Raw genomic sequence first — 22054 nt, forward strand, 5'->3', positions numbered from 1 at the left:
GTGTTTAATTATTATTTTTGCTAAGCTACTTTAAGTTTATAAAGAAAATCAGGGTACACATTTTTAAATAAAATGCGGTGCTAATGGGTTAGCAGATATGGATAAGGTCTGCTTATTTTTAATACCTCCAGCATCATCTAGAGGCATTTCCAAGCATTGTTTTTATTCTTCTGGGAGTATAATACCATCAGTGTAACACCTTCTTCTTTTGGGAGTATAATACCATCAGTATAATACCTTCTTTAAAACTCTTGCATTATTGTATTTATAGTTCTTGATAATTTTTCTTTGAAGATATAAGCAAGATTTTCCCTCCAGAACAAATGCCATTCTGTTTTGGGGGTAGTTTTTGTATTTTGTACCTCTGCCCCTCCCCCCCGTCAAGAGTATCCTGTAGTTGCAGGAGATTTTGGATTCGATGGGTCTTGAGTTCCTTTCAGTTCTATCATGCATTGTGTAGTGCCAATATTGTGTGTATACACTCAGTTTCTCAAGAGCTTATTTTGTTGCAGAGGAACAGCTCTTTGCCTGATGAGAATAACATTGTTAGGCTTCAAGAAGAATTGATTGCAGTGAAGCTAAGAGAAGCAGAAGCTCTGATGGGCCTAAAAGAACTTAGGCAACAAGTTAAAGATTTGGAGGAACACTGGCAGGTAAGTCTATATACCTAGGCATTCAAATCAAGTAACCCTAAAGTTGATTTGGCAATAAAGTATGCAGATTGGTGGACAAGAAGTGTGAGGGACAAGGCTGGGGTTCATGCAAAGGTACAGTGAGTGAAGGAGTCCTTATTCCAGATACAGAAAATCCAAGCGTTCATTTTGATCTCTGGCCTTTAGCAAACATGTTTCTTACATGTTTCTCTGCGGCTGAGATAGCTATGCACTTTCTGGAAGACATGCAGATTTCTGTGCTAGGAGAAAGTCTTGCAGCCCTCTCATTAGCATGTTTATTCAGAATTTCCAGTAAGTAGCTCAGAAGAGGAGTAATGATGCATGGGATTGCAGCCTTAGAATGCTTCTATCTGGGATCTCCAACATGGGTCCCTGCCCATCTTGGCATTCATTCATTCATTCATTTATTTATTTATAACTGGGAGGCTGGCATGCTGCACAGTGGAGTGCTGCCCTGCAGAACCATCTTTATTTGACTTAAAAAGAAAGTTTTTGTGTTTTGGAGCTCAGACCCCACCTCTACCTTGTACTTAGGTTCTTAGGATTTTCTTTTAGCCTCACCTTTTTCTTCTGGGAAATAAGTGTTTTGTGACAGACCATGCCCACCATACTAGCAATTAAATCACCATTTTGTGAGAGCACCCATGACTCTCTGTCTTGCTCTGTCAAAATTCCAAATGTGGCCACTGACCTCTGGCTTATATTCATCTATTACAGAAGAGTAAAACTACAAAATAATACTGTCTTGTTCTGGAGTGTGAAAATATGAGGAGACAGCAGATGTTTCTGCTGTTGAGCAAATGCTTATAACAGGGGTGCATAACCTCTTTCAGCTTGAGGTCTGAATTTCAGAGAAGCTCTCAGGGGCTACATTTCAGTGGTGGGGCCAAAGTAAAAGGGGCAGAGCCAAAAATACCAGCATATTTTAGCTTAAAGTTCTTACTGCTAGTAGCTAAGCCTTAGGAATGGGATTTAAACCTTTTAGAATCTTGGAATTTAGAATCTTGGAATTGTTGTAGGTCACAAGCTGAATATGAGCCAACAATGTGATGTGGCTGCAAAAAAGGCAAATGCTATTTTGGGCTGCATTAATAGAAGCATAGCTTCCAAATCCTGGGAAGTACTAGTTCCCCTCTACTCAGCACTGGTTAGGCCTCATCTGGAGTACTGTGTCCAGTTCTGAACACCACATTTTAAGAAGGATGCAGACAAACTGGAGATGGTTCAGAGGAGGGCAACAAAGATGATCAGGGGACTGGAAACAAAGCCCTATGAAGAGAGACTGCAAGAACTGGGCATGTTTAGTCTTGAGAAGAGAAGACTGAGGGGAGATAGGATAGCGCTCTTCAAGTACTTGAAAGGTTGTCACAGAGAGGAAGGCCAGGATCTCTTCTCGATCATCCCAGAATGCAGGACATGGAATAATGGGCTCAAGTTACAGGAAGGCAGATTCCGGCTGAACATCAGGAAAAACTTCCTGACTCTGAGAGCAATACGACAATGTAACCAATGACCTAGGGAGGTAGTGGGCTCTCCCACAGTGGAGGCATTCAAGATGAGGCTGGACAGCCACTTGTCAGGGATGCTCTGAATTGGATTCCTGCATTGAGCAGGGGGTTGGACTCAATGGCCTTGTGGGCCCCTTCCAGCCCTACTATTCTGTGATTCTAGAATGGGGAAAATTGCAGAAAAGCAGGGAAACTACCACATGATTGGTGGTTTGTGCAAAGGGTATGGGTCCAGGGAAGGGGATGTGGCCTTCTGGAGAACCCAGGAGGGCAGAATTTGGCCCCTAGGTCTGAGGTTCTGCACCCCTGGTTTATAGTAGTAGCAAAAACATTCAGGATGTTGATGTGCCGTTTTTTTTCTTATGAGTATGAGCGTGGCTGAAAAAACTACTTTAATCTTTACATTCCAATTTGAATAATCAAGTCTGTTGCTCTTTTGATTACATTCACCCAGTATTAAGTTACATGAATCCTCTTGCATCCTGAATACCAGCTGAAGAATTTTTTGATTTTCAAGACAGGGTTTGTGTTAAAACATAGCAATATTTTTAGCGCCATCTAGTTCGAACTAGCGGAAGATGGAAAGACCCACCTAAAAAGAACACTGTAAACGAACTGCAAGATGAACTAATGACGGTCAGACTCCGAGAAGCAGAAACTCAAGCAGAACTGAAAGAGGTAAAACAAAGGATGATGGAAATGGAAACGCAGGTAAGAGCACTAGACACCCAAAGGATATTGAATGTCAGATATTGCTTGGAAGATACTGTCCTGAAGACAGAAAGTTTTAAAATCACTGGTGGAGTTGATAGCGTGTTTGAATGTGGGAAGTGTAGGTGCAAAGCTCCACTCATTTCTAAAGCTCATGGGGTAACCTTTGGGTTAGTTGTGATCAGTGATGTAGGTTTTCCAGAAATTTTTAAATTTGAGAATTTTCCAGAAAGTGTTCCTATGCAAAATAAGCTAATTTGCAAAGGGTTATTTGCTTTGGGAAAATTTTGGATGTCCTAGAAAGTCATCTAAGTTACCATGTTTACTTTAATTGTATTTAGTAAACAACAGTGCTCCATATTAATTTTTTTGTCGCAATATTTGAGAAGGAAAATTAAAGCACACTTAGTGTGATTTAAGTGTTATATTATGTAGACGTTTATTGGAATACTTGTGAAAATGTAAAGATAATAGCATGTACTTCCCTTACATTGTTTAAAGTTAAGAAAAAAACAAAGGTACTGAAAACTATTGGCACACTCATAAATTTTAGCAACACAAAGGATTGTGTATGATATGCTGACAACCACCCATCTATTTCAGTGGAGTAGAGTGGAGTGGAGTAGTTCAACAATCTTCTGCTGAGGTTGTAGAGGCACCATCAGTTTCACTGTCACTACTTATATGTCTTAGTGTGAAATGAAACTAATATGTATTTCATTCGACATATATGTGTTCTCTCATAGTTGCTAGGGATAATCACCTGAAAAATATTAATTACAACTTTGAAACTGCCAAACTTGTTTAATATTGTATTTGCAGTTGACATCCATTCATTGTTACTAATGAAATTATGAAATGGAAAAATCTCTGGGAAAAAAAAAATAAAGCACTAGAAAATGTTCTGCCCCACATCACTGGTCATGATTTCACAGGGCAAACTATTTCACAGAGTGGTTGTGAGGTAAAAATGGCACATACCCCATGTAAGCTATCTTGAGATCTTCAGAGGAAGAAGGGGGTACAAATGTTTTTGTAGTAGTAGCAACTCTGACTGTCACAGCTTAGATTGTGATGCCAGGTGAGAAACATGTATGTGTATGTTGTGCTCTTGGATTCTCACTTTTAATTCCACGTACAGTGAGATTCCATGAAGTCTCAAGAATTGCTCTTATCTTCTAAACCTGCCAAGCAGTGCTTGAACAATTAACTTCTAATTTCCATGCTGCATGATGTGTATTCAACTCTGGACTGCCATGTTGCACAACGTTATCCATTAATTCAAAGTCAGGATTTAGAGCAGCATAGTTGCTGCTGCAGTTCAGTTTATGGTTTTTGTGTTTCTTTTCTTTGAAAATGTACTATGCTATAGTAGAACAGACTTTGGACATGTTCAAGTGTTAATAATGTGGAGAAAATGTTCAGCCTGATATTAATTTTGGGCAAGTATCCACCTTCTCCATCACGTGAAGAAAGTGACAAATGAAGGTGGGGGGAGGGTGTCTGAACACATCTCCTTGGCTTCCAACATCCCAATCTGTACAGAGACAATTTGGGTACTCTGGAAGATATTGTGTTCAGATAATCTCAGTACAGTTCATTTGTTACTTTCATTCATGCACATGCTCAAAACTACTGGGTTGAAAGTCATCCCCTCAACCTAGTACCTGAATTGAATCCCAAGTTTTACAGATTCCTGCACTTTTCATTTTTAGTAGACCCATCCTAAATAACATGTATTGGTACTCTTACCAGAACATGTTGGTTATTCCCAAAATAAACTCTGTGGAGTTCAGGATTGTACTTAGAACAGGATAGAATTTGATGCAGGAAGGCTTATACAAAGAACACGGTGGAAATTACCATTGGACAAGTTAATGACTGATACTGTTGCAATATAAAGGTGCAATTTCTAATCTGTAACAGTTTATAGGATTTAAATATTGTCCACTCTTGAATGTAATGCTACTTTTATAGTCACAAAACCGTGTAAGGTCATCCTAAATAGGTTGACATTTTTAACTTCTCTAAGCTGTTAAGTATATTTCAAAATGTTGATTGGTGGGTAGATATATCAAGTCTTCAGTAATGTATTTTATAAGTATGAAACTGAGTTTGAATCCAGCTTTTCAATTAAAACAAAATTACTAAACTTACCAGATTAAAAAAAATACAAAGCAACTATTAAAACAATTGGGCGTCTTCTAGCAATAAAAACAATTCAGTACAGCATGTTTAAAAAATAGATAACTGCAGGAGCTGGAAAAACTAATCATGGCTTTAACCAATCGATCTAATCATTATATGTGCTACATAGCAGAAGTAACTGGTTTCTCTATTCCTTTCAGCCAGTAGAGGGTGTAGTTGTTCTTTTTGGTCACATAACGTACATACGTTATCACAAGTGTCTGTTTCCTATAGCGTATAGGCACTTAATACCCAGTATAACTAGTTTGCTTTGAATAAGCAATACATTCATATAAGCAACACACACAAATACATCTACAAAGCTCAGAGGGCCCTGTTCTAAGAGAGCTTAACTTTTCATTGGTCCATCTTTCATACTTCATTAGAAACATGACATAGGAGAAACAACAAAGAGTCTTGTGGCACCGTGAAGACTAACATATTTAGCATACCTTTGTACAGTCATCGTCATAAGCGCATGACATTTCAGGTACATGGTACACGTGCATTTGATAAAGTGGACTGTAGTCTACAAAAGCTTATGCCAGAATAAATTTGTTAACCTTTAAGTTGCCACAAGACACTTCATTGTTTTTGCTGCAACAGATTAACAAAAGTAACTATCTACGGGAAATGGTTACAGGAGGTATTTGGACTGCTCAGGTATATTCTAAATGAATTAAAATGAGGAGCTAGCTTGTGCTCATATCCCAAGCCTTGCTGCAATTAGTTCAGATGATCAGACTGAATACTCAACCAACACAGCTTAAAGGCAATGACGTTTACCCCATCCCTTTAGGAAAATTATTTTGGCATTGCCCACAAATGTGACACTGCATATAAGATGTGGAGTGTGAGTAACTGGACAGCATAGAATGCAGTCCTGCAAGAAGCTTTTTCCTTGAGAAACAGAATGGGTTGTGTTACTCTGGAGTGCTTACAATCTGCTAGGCCTGTGCAAAGACAGCATTGAAGACATACCTTACTTGCAAATTTACAGTCTTCTAGGGTGTTTGGGTGGATGGGTCATGGGAAAGATCTATATTTTTGTAGGCCACTCAGAGTTGGTAATGGTTTTCATAAGTGCTATTCATGTTCATGCAGCCACAACTGACAGCTGTCTCCAAGCTCCCATCTTCTCCTGTACTGGTTGATGCTTAGTATCAAGGACAAGATTGTACTAGTTAGATGACAACGAGCCTTAATGTGCCTCTGCAGATCTTAAGGATGGAAGAGCTGGCTGGGTAGCTTTTTAAGAGTTGCATTAGCAGTTCTTCTCCTAGCCAGATGGTCTAGTCCTAGGAGCCACTGTCACTACCAGTTTCTGGAAAGATACAACCAAGTACAGCGCAAAGAAAAGACAGTGAGTGCATCCATGGCCAGCTTCTGGCAGGGAAGCCAAACAGCCCCCTCCAGCTATATCCTAGTGGCAAGAATGCAGCTGGAATGCTTGACCATCTATATCCAGTATGCTTTCTAGGGAAAGCACTAGAACTGTTTCTTGTCTCTGAGTATGCATGGTGGACACATAGTGTGTTGAACTGATAGAACGTTTGCAGCGTCAAGTAAAGGCTTACACATGAATATGATTGTGTTGTCAGAGCAAGCTATGAGGTTTACAAACTATGAGGTTTACATTAGCATACAGATACTGACCACCACAAATATGTAGGTCTGAAGTCTAATGCATTCCCTCTTCTTCCCATGTTAATGCCCCTTATCAGAACCAGATAAATAGCAATCATTTGCGGAGGGCAGAGCAAGAGATCACCAATCTGCAAGGGAAGGTCCAACATCTGTCTGCACAAAACAAAGGATTTTTGGCTCAGCTAACTGAATCAAAGCGAAAACAAGCAGAGATTGAATGCAAGGTACGTACCATGGATAAATGAAATATAAAAAATATTCCTGTAAATACACTTTAAAATTATAATCTACATTAGCTGTATTGGCTTTACGTGACAGCTCGTTCAGGATGAATATATTGGATTTAATGCAAAATTGTCGGGTACATTTGGGTACCATATATACCTTAGACAAATATGCTGACAGAATATTTAAGAAATCATGCACTTTATTATCATATTTTCATTCAGACACCATCACATAGCTTTCTGGGGAGCATACTCAGGAAACTGCTGAAAGTCTCCCGGACATGCTTTGAAGAATTATTGTGCCGACTTGGAAGGCAGAATAAAATCTCAGTGTGGCTTTGATACCAAGTGGCCTGTTTGTTTATGCATTAATGTGTCACTGCACTTGGGATATTTGCATAAACCTGAATTTGCAGGTAATTCAGTCGAGTAGCAGAGTTTGGATAGCTTAAAGCTGTCCGTATCTTCTTGGAATTAGATCAGTTAGATTTGAAACTAGGCTTCATAATGCTTGTACTTTGAAAACACTCTTATCAAGATATTGATAGAGTTAAAGAGAAGCCCTAGCTGAAGTTTTGATCTGGATCATCAAATGGTTTGGGAGTAGGAGAATTAGATTATCAAAATCTGTTGGAAGCAGGGGAGATGCCAGAGGAAAGGTCTAAGGGCAGCCATTCAGACAACTCAAGAGTGTTCTGAGTAAGTGACTGTTGCCAGCACTTCTGAGCCTTGCTCATCACGTTCTAATAATGCGGCCTTTCTAAGAGGTCATTGTGGGATTTACTGTGCGAGTACGTTTGCCTGTGGGTGCAGCTGGGGCTGATGTGTTGATGTACCTTGAGGACTGAGCAAATGCTAAGCAGATGCCTGGTCCTGTCAAGGATGCACCCACGTAACCATGAAGACTGCGGGAGAATCTGCGTCACACAGTGTGTTTCCATTCATCTTTTGTTTTGATTTGTCCCTTTTTATTGTGCTACATGTGCATATGCAAGTATGCACATGGGGAAAGCATTAAAGGAGCAAGGAGGGAGAGCTGCTACTTTTGCTGGACTTGGATATTGCAGATGGGGCAGGGAGCTTGCATGCTCAGCATAGCATTGTTTAGTTTTGAAAGGATTTTGAGATTCCTTTTTTAATAATAAAAGAACCCCCCTTCCGAATTTTATAGTTGATGATACAAGACATAACAATAAGCCTCAATTTCGCATGGTTCCTCCCCCTCCCCCACGCCTCTTTCTTCAGGTCAATGACATGTGTTCCATCCTGTATCCTACTTATTAAGCCATTTTAAGCATAGCAGTATTTTACCTCAAGCATTAATTTTTCCAGAATGACTTATAGAAGCTCTGCAGTGTCAAATGTAATTTTGGAGGATGCCTTCAAATTGTGGTCATGCTCCTTTATGATATAGCAGTATTGGGGCCAAGCTAGATAGGTCATATATCATGTAGTTTGGTCCTGAGAAGCTGTTTTCTCTGTAGTCAAGAGCTGGCGCAGGGGAGCCTGAATCTGATCAGGATCATAGCTGGGGGAGCAGGGGGGAGAGGCAGAGGTTCTAACCCTTACTGTCTGCTGCAGTCCCAATCAGAATCCCCCCCCCCCACAAAAACCCAGCTTCTCAGGATCAAACTACATAAAAAATGTCCCATCTAGTTCAACCCTTAATCAAAAATGCTTTATGTGTGCTTGTATTCACAAATAGCTATATCTGGTTACTAAATCTTAAATGTGAACTTTAAAAACAACAATAAAAAAATCTATAAAACCCATAAATCATTAACTGTATTGTTTATTTTGAGTATCTTGGAGTAATGTTGAATGAATTTGAAGCAACAGGCCATGTAGCTATCTGGCTTCAAACCAGGTTTCCTGAAATGTAGGTCAACTTTTCACTTATAACTCCTTAGAAATCAGGGTGTTTTTCTGAAAGTTTTCTGTTTTTTCCTTCTCACTCCTAGAATAAGGAAGAAGTGATGGCTGTAAGACTCCGAGAAGCAGACAGCATAGCAGCTGTGGCAGAACTCCAACAACATATTGCAGAATTAGAAATCCAGGTAAGAATGGAATTTCTTTCTTTCTTTCTTTCTTTCTTTCTTTCTTTCTTTCTTTCTTATTTACTTCCCTTCAGATTTGGTGTATGGTGGGTATCTCATAACATTTCATTGATAGAGCATTCATAGAATCATGTAGTTGGAAGGTGCACTGGAGGTCATCTAGTCCAACCCCCTGCTCAATACAGGAACTGCAATGAAGGATGCAAATACAACAGTTTTCCTCAACCTGGTGCCCTCCAGATGTTTTGGATTACATCATCCAGCATTCCTGATCATTGGCCATGCTGGCTGTGGCTAATGAGAGTTGAAGGCCAAAACATCTGGAAGGTACCAAGTTCAGGAAGGCTAAATTACAACATCCCTAACAGATGGTTTTTAAGCTTTCCAGTGTAGATGTAATGTTGCCTACCTATTAATCATGTTTAAGGGATCAGGAGCTGGGCACAGCTTCCTCCCTCCTTGTATGTGAATTCCCCCTTTCATGCCCATTACCATGTTTCACCAGCATTAACCATGGTTTATGCTGGTAGTAGTTCATTCCTACCCCAGAACTTGAACGCTGGGATTGTAAAACGTTTGTACACCTACCACTTAGAACACTGCTGTAGGGAACAGCTTTTTAGTAGCCTCTATACAGGTAATCTTAAATTGGCCCACTTTTGGTAGCCATGATTCATTTGGGTCATACAGCTCAAGATGGGAATGCAGGAGTATGTGCAAGCCTGTACAGCTGACATGAGCATAACAGTGTGGATATGCATTGTGGGTGTGGATTTTTGTTGCTGGATTGGGAAGTGTAACTGTCCAGTTTAAGCATTTATAAATATGACAGTGTACACTAAGTGGGCTGGACCTATTCGAACATGTACTTGCTCCCATAAGAAGGCATTGCTGAATTGTGTCTTAAATACAGTACTTAATTTAAAAAAAAAACAGCAACGGTGAGAATATAGCAATGGTTTAAACCAAACAAATGGTCTTTCTCTGAGAGGAAGCCACAGATCTTTCCATTTAAGTCTGATGTTTTATGAAGGCTCTGAAACTAAAACCATGATGCCCACTTCCTACCCTGCCGATTTTAATAGCTGCTGTTACTAAGCATAAGGAACCCAAGACCCTTCAGCATTACTGTAGGTTTTAAACTGTAGTATTACCTTGAATTGTGCTTGCTCATATGAACAGTATGCCTATTGCTTACAGTGGAGGATAACTGAAGTACATGTCATACTTTGTCTTAAGGCTGATCAAGGCACAATGGAACATAATTTACCAGATACTTTAACTCCTTGAGGTAGCTGTACTTATCTGAGAATCCAGGAGTTCCACTATCAGGTCAAAATTACAGCAGTTACCCTAAACCATACAAACTTTCTGTGAAATGTCTGGGTGTAAGTGTAAGACACATTGGTATTAAACATGTATAGTGTGCTTGATTATTGCTACACCCACATTACTACTGAAATTACTTTACTTGCAAGCCCCTAGATTAAGTCACAGTTTTGGAATATCAGCTAAACTGTCAGGGGAATATCAGCTAAAAGCGTGTTTTCCAAAATAACATGTGTTTTCTAATCCATGGTTTATATGGGTGTAACTGACACATTTTTCTACAGTAATCTGAATTTATTTTGTTCTACCTAACTCCATTCTGTTCTTATTAGACGTTGCTTTATAAAACTTCAGCCTACCTGAGAGAATGTCCATGGGTATTAGGACCCCAGTCTAACCTTTTTGCATGAGTAGCATACTAATATACATGTAATTTTTTTTTTTAAGTATGTTGGTCTGTTAATGCTGGGTGACTGCCAACTGCTTTCTCCATGTTTTGTCATTTTAAAGTATGTGCCCTTTTAAAGTAAAAAAAAAAAATGTTAAGCTTTGCATGAGGAATCGACCTTCCTGCTTTGTTCAAGTTCAGCAGGCGCTGCAGAACAATTTCTCAGTTGTCTCCCACATTAACTACATTAATGAAATAATATTTCCAGGAAAAATAAAGGTACCTTCCCAACAGTAAACTCTTACCTTCCAAGGAAATAAGTCGTTCTTTAAATCTCACAGTATCTTTCTTTAATATCGGTAGGGTCCTGCACAAAACATTTTACAAGTCCTGAAGTTCTAAAGAAAGAATTTCCATTTCCGCAATTACAGGAAACCTTTTTTTTTACTCCTTAGCAGTGTGATGTGTGTTCTGAAAGCCTAGAATGAATCATCCCAGTCACCAAAAGGACACACGTTCCCCACAACTGCCCTGATGAATAAACTTCATTTAGGCGTTCAATGTGTCACTGCCATGTCACAAAAGTTCATAAAGTAGCTTGGGCTCAAGTAAGCTATTCCAGTGTAGCTAACTTCCAAAACTTGCTTCCAAAATAGCACTTCCACGTTACTGAATTACCTTGTTCAGTAATCTTAGGAGCAACCTTGGAAGATAACCTGAGTGCTAGACATGAAATAAGAACCTTTCTGTTTCAACAGGTGATTTTGATATATTCTTGGTTTTGTCATGCATCACCAAGCTTTTACGAAATGTCAGAATTCCCCAGCTTTCATGGCACCATACCTCTGACAAAGAGGTTGTCTGCTAAGCCCTTCGTGAATCTATGCTTTCTATCCTAGTCTAGGAGCAGTAGCATACATAGAGGTATAGTTAGGTTGTGTGTATGTGTATGTATAAATATATAGCTGTAGATACACACACACACATACACACACACACATGTAGGTAGGGAGAGAGAGCGAGAGAGAGTGTGTGTGTGTGTATTATGCGCACACGCATATAGTCATATATAAGTAGACTCTTTGTCTACTTATATATACTACAGATTTGCTGCCAGTCTTTCCAGAGAAACTTTTATCTGGATTCTGCTGTATAACTTTTAAGGCCTTGTTCATTTTACAGAATTTAAGCATTTGGGGATGCTTCTGGGTGTTGACTTTTCTAGCTATTAATGCCAGTATGCTGGATGCTATTTTGCAGGCAGGCATACTGGCAGGAACAGCATAGAATAGCAGTTGTAGTTAAAACTCTCATAGACAGCACCTCTTCTATGAGCTTCAGCCTGTTTAAGTTTCCAGGTTGAGGAAGTTGGTAACTGGAAGGGCTCTTACACTCATGATCTCACATAATGCCACAATTTCAGTAATACAGCTCCTGAAGAGGACCATATTTGTGTGTAAACCTTATAGTTACTAATTGTTTCTTGTGGGGCCTTTCAGTAGTGTGGAGCTGATATCTGCTTGTTCTGGCTGTCCGAGCCTCTGATTGGCATCGCTGATTGTATATCACACATGATATAAATATGGAGTGCAAACCACTTACTGCATAGGAATGAAGTCCATGTAGGAAGTCCTTATTTGCAGGCCATCCCTAGCTCATACCTCATGGTCATTGTTGGTCTCAGCAGTGCAAATTACACTTCTTAGTGTTAATTTTTTATTCATCTGTTTAAGGACCATTCATTTTATCCTAGAGACATGGCACCTGCTAGGAAACTGTATGGGCATTCAACCACATGGTTAGCTGTTTGCATAGAGGTCGAGTCATGTAAGTTTAGGCCAACGGCAGCCACATTTAGGAGCTTTATATACAGGTTTATACTCAAATCAGGTTGGTAGCTTTTCACATATAAACAGTGAAACAATTGCTAGGTGCTGGAGCAATTTGGCTTCATGGAAGTAACTACACCACTGGGACAAAATTTAGCCTGGTCATTAGCCATTATTGCCGTTACAGATGCAGTGCATGATATAGACATGGAAAGCTCTGACTCCTGTCTGCTAAAAGGGTATGAAACTTAAGACTAAAATATTACAGCTGGAGTACATGATCAAATTTCTTTCCTTTTTCTGGAACAGAAAGAAGAAGGGAAAATTCAGGGACAGCTGAATAATTCCGACTCCAGTCAGTATATAAGAGAACTGAAAGATCAGATAGCAGAGCTGAATCATGAGGTAAGTAAAAAGTTATCATTTTTGATCACATATGTTTCTTTCCAGTACCTTGAAATGTGGGTTTTTCCCCCTGATTCCAGGTAAAAATTGTGTCAGCATTTTTTTAACCTCCATTTAATAATTCCTTCCGACTAAACATCCAGAATCTTGGCAGTGCTCTGTAATATGTGAGGGAAACATCCTTTCAAGATCCGTAGAAAACCACACTGGGACATCTAGCTCTACTGAACTCTACTGTATTTATTTGTAAGAATTGTGTGTTGACCTGTTAGAGGTACACCATTTTCAACAATAGCATAGTAACAGTTGGGTTTTTTTTAGATTTTTCATTTTAAGCATTTACCCCAATGCAAGAGGAAAGTTTATATAAGTATTTGTATTTTTAAAAATTCAAAACTTCTTCCTGCTTGGTTGGTAGCATCTTTTTAGTTGATTAAAAGTTTTTTAAGTTGTCAAATATTGCAGCCCTTATTTTTTATTAAATGTTGGGAGTTATGAAGGATTTTTATAATGCTGAAGATCAACATTTGAGCTCCACTCTTACATGAATGTTGGTGGGAGACAGAAATGAATATGGGGAGAACAAGAAATGTGAAATACCTGTATAAACAAATTTCTCTTGTGCAAAGATTATCATTGTTTTAGAATGCAGAAATACCTATCACAAGTTGCTTTGCTCAAAACCTGGCCATACTAGGATGCACCTTCATTCTATTTCTGTTGAGGTTGCATCTCTTAACTAACTTTGTTGCTGGTGTGTATAGAAAAACACCAAACTAATAAGGAATCTGATATACCTGGAACTTCCATAGGGTGCATATCTTCAGATTATAACAGTGAGAAATCTTGCTTTGCCTTTATCAACAGTACTGTCTGTAATCCTTCGAGGACCTTTAACAATCACTAAACTCACTTGAGAGAAATCAATATCCAACCACCCACCATTAAACATTTATGCCCCAGTCCAGCTAAGGACATCTGTGCACAGAAATAGTTTATATGTCCATATCACTTGCTGGATTGGGAACTACAGACATTGAGCATAGATTCAGATATGCAACTGAAATGAATTTGTACCAATCTGAGTCTGCAGTCTATCTATACTGTGTTGCTTTGAGTGGGTTATGTATTCCAATGCGCATCCACATGAGCATGAAACAAGCACAGCTTGTTTTATATGTGACTAGAGTGGGTGTTTGTAATCCTGTATCTACTTGAGACTCGGTAAGGGTTTCTTGCAAGTATGTATAAGAAATACAGCCTGAATGTTTCATACGTCACACAATCCTTTCTTACTGTTTTGGAGACTTAAATAGAAAACGTCTAAATATAGAAGACCAGCTTGAGAGGATAGTGGCTACTACTTGTTGCTTTTTATTCTAATCTGGCTAATTTCACATTATTACTTCTAACCAATTAATGCCCCCTCTGACTCTGCGTCTGCAACAGACATAAGGTTAAACTTGTAAGTTCATCTTCCTTTGAAGATGTGGTATACACAATATGACCACAACCTTCTGGACAGCTAGATGTGGGAGACATTCATAGATGACTAAGCAAAAATATGGGAAATTAAATGGAAATCACGTTAGTGTGCATGCCTTCAGCCTTCAAATGTGAAAGATGCATTTTGAAACCTTGAGACTGTTTAGATTTTAAGCTGGTGTGTACATATAGAATACAACCAGGTTATTCTATTTCATTCCTGTTGAATATCTGCTCTAATGTATGTATATTATATCTTTTAAAAGTTTAATGTCTGAGGACCACAAAGTCCATCTAGGAAACATCAGAGTTTGCCTGTGACACAACACTGTCTTATCTGTGCTCTTCTTCACTTTTGAACAGTCCTTCCTGCCTCCCCACAAATACTCACAGTGATAAACATAATCAGAGGGGAAAATATTTAAAACATTCCATCCCCATCTTTCAGTAAAACCTTCCAAGACATCTAACAAATTAAAACCAAATAAAGCAAGAAATTGAATTTTTCATTTACAACAATTACACAAGATTAAAATAGCAAGGAGAGCAGGTAGAATCATCTGGTCAAACATCTATTAAAAGCCTATGTGAGTAAAGTCATCTTAATTTTGCATCTCAAAGGTGGACGCAAATCTCCCTGGTCATGAACTAGGCTCTAGTTAGATAATAGGTGGCCAGACTATGGTACAGGGGTCAGAAGTGTCAAGGCAGTGAGAGTCTGTGAAACTCTTCCAAAAGAGCAGGAAGGCCAGTGGGCTTGAACATAGCTTGGTCAGGCCTACCCACTTGCTTGCTTCCCCAGCAGTGCATGCAGTAGATGAAAAACAATATCAAGACTGTATGTGTGAGGCTTCCTAGGTAGTATAGCCCAGAGTAGAGCATTGCCATCTCATGCTTAGGAGTATACTTATAACACATTTGCTAAAAAGATTAGCTAAATGCAGAACCCGTCTTGGCCAGTATATGTCATATGAAGACGAGTCCACAACTGCTTTGAAATTCTTGTTGCTTGTGAGCAGTTTGGACATGCAAGGAGTGCCTGCTGTGTGTTCTTACCCTTGACATAAAGGTTAGACATATTTGCTTTAGTGCCACTTTTGCTCCTTGCATAGAAAGACAGGCCTCTTCAGGAAGATATGTTGGAACCATCCTTGATTCAAACTGGATCTTTAAGGAATCAGTTGAGTAGATATCTAGATAGCCTCACCCAGTCTGGACTACAAAAGGCTGTTGACCATAGTAGTTTGTATTCCTCGCTTGTATTCTTTCCCAACTCATACTGAGTGATTTATAAACTGCCTAAGCTGCCTTAGTGTGTTTCTGTGCCGCTTCTTTGTATACTTGGTATTCCCAAGCATCTGTCTTGACTTCCTGTTGGATATTGCAAGGAACAAATGTGTTATGGAGATTACAGGAGTGGCACAGAAGATTAGAATTGATAGGCTTGCCCACAGGCGACACTAACAGACCACAAAATTCCTTGGGAGGCAGAAGCAAAGAGTAGTGGTTTCCACTTGTAGAGCTGCAGAAAAACTTTGGATTTACATATCTGTGTGAAACTGGTGTGGTGCCTTTTGTTTGCACCGTAGTTCTTCATTAAGCAGATACTGTCCCTTTTGATCTTCTAGTCACTAGTGGCATTTCTCTATACAATAAGAGTAGGTAGCTTTATGCTAATGACAAAAATATCAGATATATAATGCTAAGAATCTCCCCCTCTCCAAAAGCAAATTATTACAGTAGCGTGTTTTGCATAATTCATTTAAACCACTCATTTCATATGATTAAGAAGTTGAGGATTTATCTGATACCAAGCTTAGTTATCTTGAAAACTCTCTTCTGAAATGGGTGGCCTGCCTCATGTTATGTTCTTCTATTCCAAGGTTTTGGGGCGATGAATGTTGTGATATATGTGTTCTGATTTAGGTTTGGCTGGAACTGCATATGTGAAGCTTTTCTGCTAGCAGTATTTTTTCTGCAATGAAATATTAAATGGATATGATATGTAATATTAAATATCAATATCAATACTAATTTTAAAGGAAATCCGTATCTGCTGATATGTCACACTTAGTATGATATGAGAAGAGGTATTGAATGCAATCAGCTTTGTCTGGTCTTCTATTTTAAACTCTACCAGCAATAATACCTGGACTTATTTAAGGGCAGTTTTTAATTCCAATGTGAGTCATGTCCAGAAAAACTACCCTTTTGGTAGTTAATGTGAGCTGATTACCATTACCATATGTACAACAGTTATACGCAAGAATCCCCTCACCTTTTCATGGGGTACAGCCTCTGATAAGAAGGGAATGTTTCTTAACTGAACTATATGTAAATAATATTTGTTGGATATCTAGAATATACTTAGTGAAAGGCTTTTACCTATTCCATACCAAAATACTCGTACAGATTATTCAGATGGGGAAGCGTTCTATGCAACAATTCATTGCACTTCCTTTTTTTCAATATCAGAGCTAAGGGCTTGCTCCTCATATCTCCATGCACAGTATGCTATCACCCATCTGATATTTCTGTCCTAACAACCTAATGCAACCAGTAACAGGTTCTGATATATACACTATCTCTTCTTCAGATCATTTTTCTGTTGAACTAACACAAAATGGGCTTAATGAAGATCGACATAAGCTGGAGATCAAATGCCCTGCTTTTAAACGATTGCGCTTGTAGAAATAAAATTGTAAACACTAAGTAATTACTCCTAGATAAATAATTCATACTATATAAGCAAAGGGCTATTCTGGGATAAAGCTAAATCGTGGTAGTATTTAGAACGTACTCCTTGGAGTCTACAGATCTGGCTGATGTGACACATGCCTTAATTACATCATGTAATGAGCTCTACACAGGGCTGCCTCTGAAAAGTGCCCCAAATCTACCATTGCCAGGCTGTTAATAAGAGCTGCATATAGGGAGCATGTGACTCACTTTTTGAAACAACTGTCCTGACTCCCTGCTTATTTCCAGGTCTAATTGAAAGTGATGGTATTGACCTTTAAAGCCCTTCAAGGTTTGGGGCCAAGATATTGAAAGGGCTTCCTCTTCCCATATGAGCTTACCTACTTGTTAAAATCCTTATCAAAGGTCCTCTGTATCTACCAACATTTCCAGAGTTGCACTTCCTCAGGACGAGGGAGAGGGCCTTGTCAGTTGCCGCGCCTAAGCTCTGAAACTCTCTCTTGAGTGAGGCTTGTTTTTTCCCTCCTTAATGGCCTTCTGCTGGATAGCTAAAATCTTCCTGTTTAGAAGGGCATTTGGTCCATTAATGGGTTTCATCCTTCTCTACAGATCTATTTTTAACTTACTGCATTTAATTGTTTTTATTCTGGAAGATGTCCCATTTTAAGAGCTGTTTTGTATTTTTTATGTTCGGCTGCTTTGAGTAGCTTACTAATTTTGTTTCGCTGTATTTCATTTGACTTATTGTTAGATGCCTATAGCTTTTCTTCTTTTTTAAGGAAAGGTGGGATGCGCATGTTTTAAATAAATAAATAAACTTCAGCTTCAGGGACTGAGAACTAGCCACATTTGTGCAGGAAATTGAGTTAAAAGAATCCCAGTGTAAGAGAGCATAAATGTTCCCAGCAGAAGAAAATTGAGTGCAAAACCCCATCTAGATTGTTTAAAGTTGGGGTTCCCAAATAATGCTGGGGCGAGTCTCCCTAAGTCAAAACAAATCCTTGACTCTCCCTTTATATACTTTGGGCAAAACACTGCAACTCTAGTTCTTATCTCTTCAGCCAGAGAGCAGACTGATCCAGATATCAGAGGAGCAGGACAACATGGCCAAGTATGGTATAGAGATTCTTGGGAGATGAGCAGAGCTATGTGAGTGTGGTAGGGGAGGCGAGACAGATGGCTGGTTTGCACGACATGACAGCCCACCATGGGTTATTTACCCACGGGGGCTGTCACGGTGTGCTGGGCACCATGTCACACAAACCCAGGTGGCAGGGGTTGTTTGAAGGTTAGATAGCCCTCAGATAGCCCTAAAACAAGCGCTTGGTTATTTGAGGGTTGTCTAACCCTCAAACAGCCCCTGCTGCCTAGGTTCACATGACACGATAACCCACAGACACCATGAAAAAATGGCACCCATGAGCACCCGACACAACATGACAACCCCTGTGGGTAAATTAACCCACAGTGGGCTGTCTGTTGTGTAAACCAGGTCAGGGAGAAAAAGATGGGCCTGCCCACTGCTGGACAGTGGCCCCTGACAGAAATTAGATTCCCTACCCTGCTTTAAAACATGTAAACATCTTGGAAGAGGTAGTGTCTCAATTATGAACATAAGAATTAGTATGCTGAGTTGAATCTAAAAACCATTAAACCCAGCCCTTTGTGGGCAGCTACAGGCTCCAGAGAAGCTTGCTAACAGGGCAAGGTAAGTATTGCTAGCACTGTTACTATCCCTCTGGCATCAGATGATCAGAAGAATATTGCTTCTGAACATGGAGGTTCCAGTTTTAGCTGCTACAGCTAATAGCCACTAATGGTTCAGTCAGTGGAAGGTGTTAGATCAATGCAGTAGAACACCAGGTGATTGATGCGTAGGCATTTAATGGAGAATATACCACCAGGCGCCAGAACCATTCAAGTGTTTGAGGGGGCTGCTCATTGTCCCAGTCCTGTGGGACTATGTAACGCAGTGATGGGGAACATGGGCTCCTCCAGGTGTTGTTGGACTCCGAACACCCATCAGCCCAAGCTAGCATGGCCAATGGTTGGGGATATTGGAAATTATAGTCCAAAACCATCTGGAGGGGCCATACTCACCATCCCGGGTATAAAGTCTTGCACTTCTTAGAGATGTCTGCCACTGGAGGTTGAGATCAGTTGTATCCTATCTGTCATTGCTTCTATTCAGTACAAGATCTGTGATGAATTTTGTTTTGACCACTGGTCTTGCCAGTATTACTAAAGCAGAGTAGAATGAAACATCTTGATCTGTATTTGTTCAGTTACTGGTTTGTTGGTTGGTTTTTTGCACTGACCTGCAAGTACTCCATGTTGAAAGTACATCAGTGTTAATGGTCTTTTGACCATTTTAGAAGCACAAATTGTCCAGTCTTTTGAGTCACTTTGAGGAGTAACAGTCCAGTTGGCTTGGTTCAGTTCTCAATCCTTATGGAGTCACTTGGTGCCTTAAGTTTTATTATCCACAAGAGTTATGAGACAAAAACTCAACCCAACATTTAGGCAAGAAATGCTTTCTCTTCCAAACTAGCTCAACAGTAAAAATATTAAGATGGTGTACTTGTGTTCTCCCCCCGCCCCTTATATCAAACCACATGCTTTTAAAAGCTAACAGTTATTAAATTCAACAATAACATTTCATAAGTACAACAGAATAGCAATGATATATAGCCACAGTTACTTGTTAAATTTTATTCTGGGTATTTTATACTTCCCCAAATAGCCACCAGAACAATAAGGTCTTAATCAGCCTTCTAAAACCCAACCAAACATGTCTGCATTCCTTAATGACAATGTCACTGCAGAGAATGGCCTTCCCTTTGGGCTGGCCAACCTAACATCATGCTGGCCCCATCTGATGACCAAAGTGCACGTGAAAGGAAATGTTCTCTAAAATATCCTGGACTCAAGCCATTTAGAATTCATCATTTTGAATTGAGAAATCAATCACGAGCATACATAGCAGGTGTTATGCTGTTCCTCTGTCCTACAGCCAACAAGCAGGCTACCAGATGCTGAACCAGTTGAAGTTTCCAGGCACCTTCTTAAAGCAACCCCATGTAAAAACAAAAAACCAACATTAGTGTAGCCCAGCCTGAAAGTAACCTCCAGGAACTCCTGGCCACAGTCATTGCCTGAGGTTCCAGAACTGCACCCAAACTGGGTTTCTGATACTTTAGGAAGAGTAGAGCCCCATCCAAAAGGAGAGAACCACTGCCACCTAGATTACTTGAGCTACACAGTATGAACATTTTAGTTTTGTCTGGGTTGTTTCGATTTATTTGCTGTCACCCAGTCCATTGCTGCCTCAAGTCTCTGGCACTGAGGACACTTCACTGCCTTGCCTAATTTAAAAGAAAAAGAGAAATAGAGATGCATGTCATCAGCATATTGATGACACCTCTCTCCAAATTTCTGAAGACATCCTCCCCCAGCAGCTTCATGTAGATATTAGCGTATAGGGACAAATTAAACCTTTGTGTGGCATTGCAGATTGCATGGGGTGGAGCAGTGGCTTACTGGCACTGCCTTATGGGACCTTTCAGACTGGTAAGAGTGAAACACTGCAAAGCAGTACCTCCAGCTACACGGCTCAGAAGGATACCATGGTTGATGGCATCAAAAGCCTGTAATTGTTGTTTAAAATGGAATTCCACCAGCTTTGTAGATATATTTTAGCATTTGCTGTTTTCTTCATTCTGGGTGCCCTTGGGCTCATCAGCTTGCAGTACCAGAGCGATGCTTGTCAGGCTTTCCTGAGTACAGCTTTTTCAATACACTGAAGTGCACCCATTGTGATAATCTAAGATAAGCATTTAAAAGCTTTGCCTCAACCCAAAAGATTAAGAGTTAGATTGCCCCTCTGCATAAATAAAAGTAATATGCAGTTTACTCTTAGCTTGTCTAACAAAATAGAGAATAAAACAAGCACGTGCAATGTTGCTAGTGCAAATGAAGTATGGTAGAATGAAGGCTTTTCTGCTTCATAACCCTCTGAGAGGAAATAATAAATCATGTGCTTTCCTTGTATGGTATTTTGCAAACGCAGTAAGACAAGACCACCAGATTTGCCCTCCCACAAGTCAGCACAGTTATTGGACAGCCAGAAGTTGCTGTTCTTGCTCATACGTGTGAGATACTGAGCATCTATGCTGGAAGAGTCTGATTTCAATGGTTGTGGTCAGTCTGAGGAAACTCTGATGTGATAAGATAGCACTTGTGAGGTCATGTGGTTAGCAAACACCCAATCTAACAATGCAGCTTTCTGGACCATCAGTTTAAATAAGTATATTACCTCAGCTGTATATGTTGTATGTTTTGCATGTTCTTGAGAATCAGGGCTGCTGTTCATGCTAGATAGGCTATTAAAATTGAGGATTGAGTAGCACCTTTTGTGGTAGTTGTCTCACTCCATACCTTATTTTCTATCTTATACTTGTATCCAGTGGCAGAAGTTGGCATGTATGGACAATACAGCATATCAGCAAAACTTTGTGAAGTTCTGCAAGGTATTATTCATATTCAACACCAATGAATTCCAACAAAATATACAATATGGTCTTATCGCTGTTGTTAACTTCTGGCTAAAATTCCTTGCTTTAATCTGGTGGAAGATACAGCTTTTTTGCTTAAACTATAAAGCCCCACATATAGTGCAAATGGTTATTTTTTCATTGGTTCATGAGACACAGTTGAGGTAGGGAGTAGAAGAGGGGAGCTAATAAAAAAACTATCAAATCAACACCCACATTTTAGTAGAAAAATTTAGTAGAGAAAATACCATTGATTAAAAAGAGGAGAGAGACAGGGATTGTAATAATAAGCCCATTTATTTCAGAGCAACCGGTTGAGGGGAACGGGCCTTGGGTTTAAACTCACCTGTTCTG

At 39.6% G+C, this 22054-nt stretch overlaps 1 protein-coding gene across 7 annotated transcripts in view; it reads left to right on the top strand.

The window, feature by feature from the left end:
* The window catches only part of EVI5 (ecotropic viral integration site 5), a 98437-nt gene that overhangs the window by 69890 nt on the left and 6493 nt on the right, over window positions 1–22054 (top strand). For all 7 annotated transcript variants that reach the window (XM_084851899.1, XM_084851902.1, XM_084851901.1 and 4 more), the window contains 5 exons: window positions 513–653; window positions 2735–2893; window positions 6805–6951; window positions 8916–9011; window positions 12867–12962. In XM_084851899.1, the coding sequence (XP_084708025.1) occupies window positions 513–653; window positions 2735–2893; window positions 6805–6951; window positions 8916–9011; window positions 12867–12962 (639 nt within the window). The remainder of the gene's footprint in view (window positions 1–512; window positions 654–2734; window positions 2894–6804; window positions 6952–8915; window positions 9012–12866; window positions 12963–22054) is intronic.

The sequence above is a fragment of the Heloderma suspectum genome, chromosome 4, assembly GCF_057233095.1.
Source record: "Heloderma suspectum isolate Gila_16-S chromosome 4, 16-S_ref, whole genome shotgun sequence".
Classification (NCBI taxonomy): Eukaryota; Metazoa; Chordata; class Lepidosauria; order Squamata; family Helodermatidae; genus Heloderma; species Heloderma suspectum.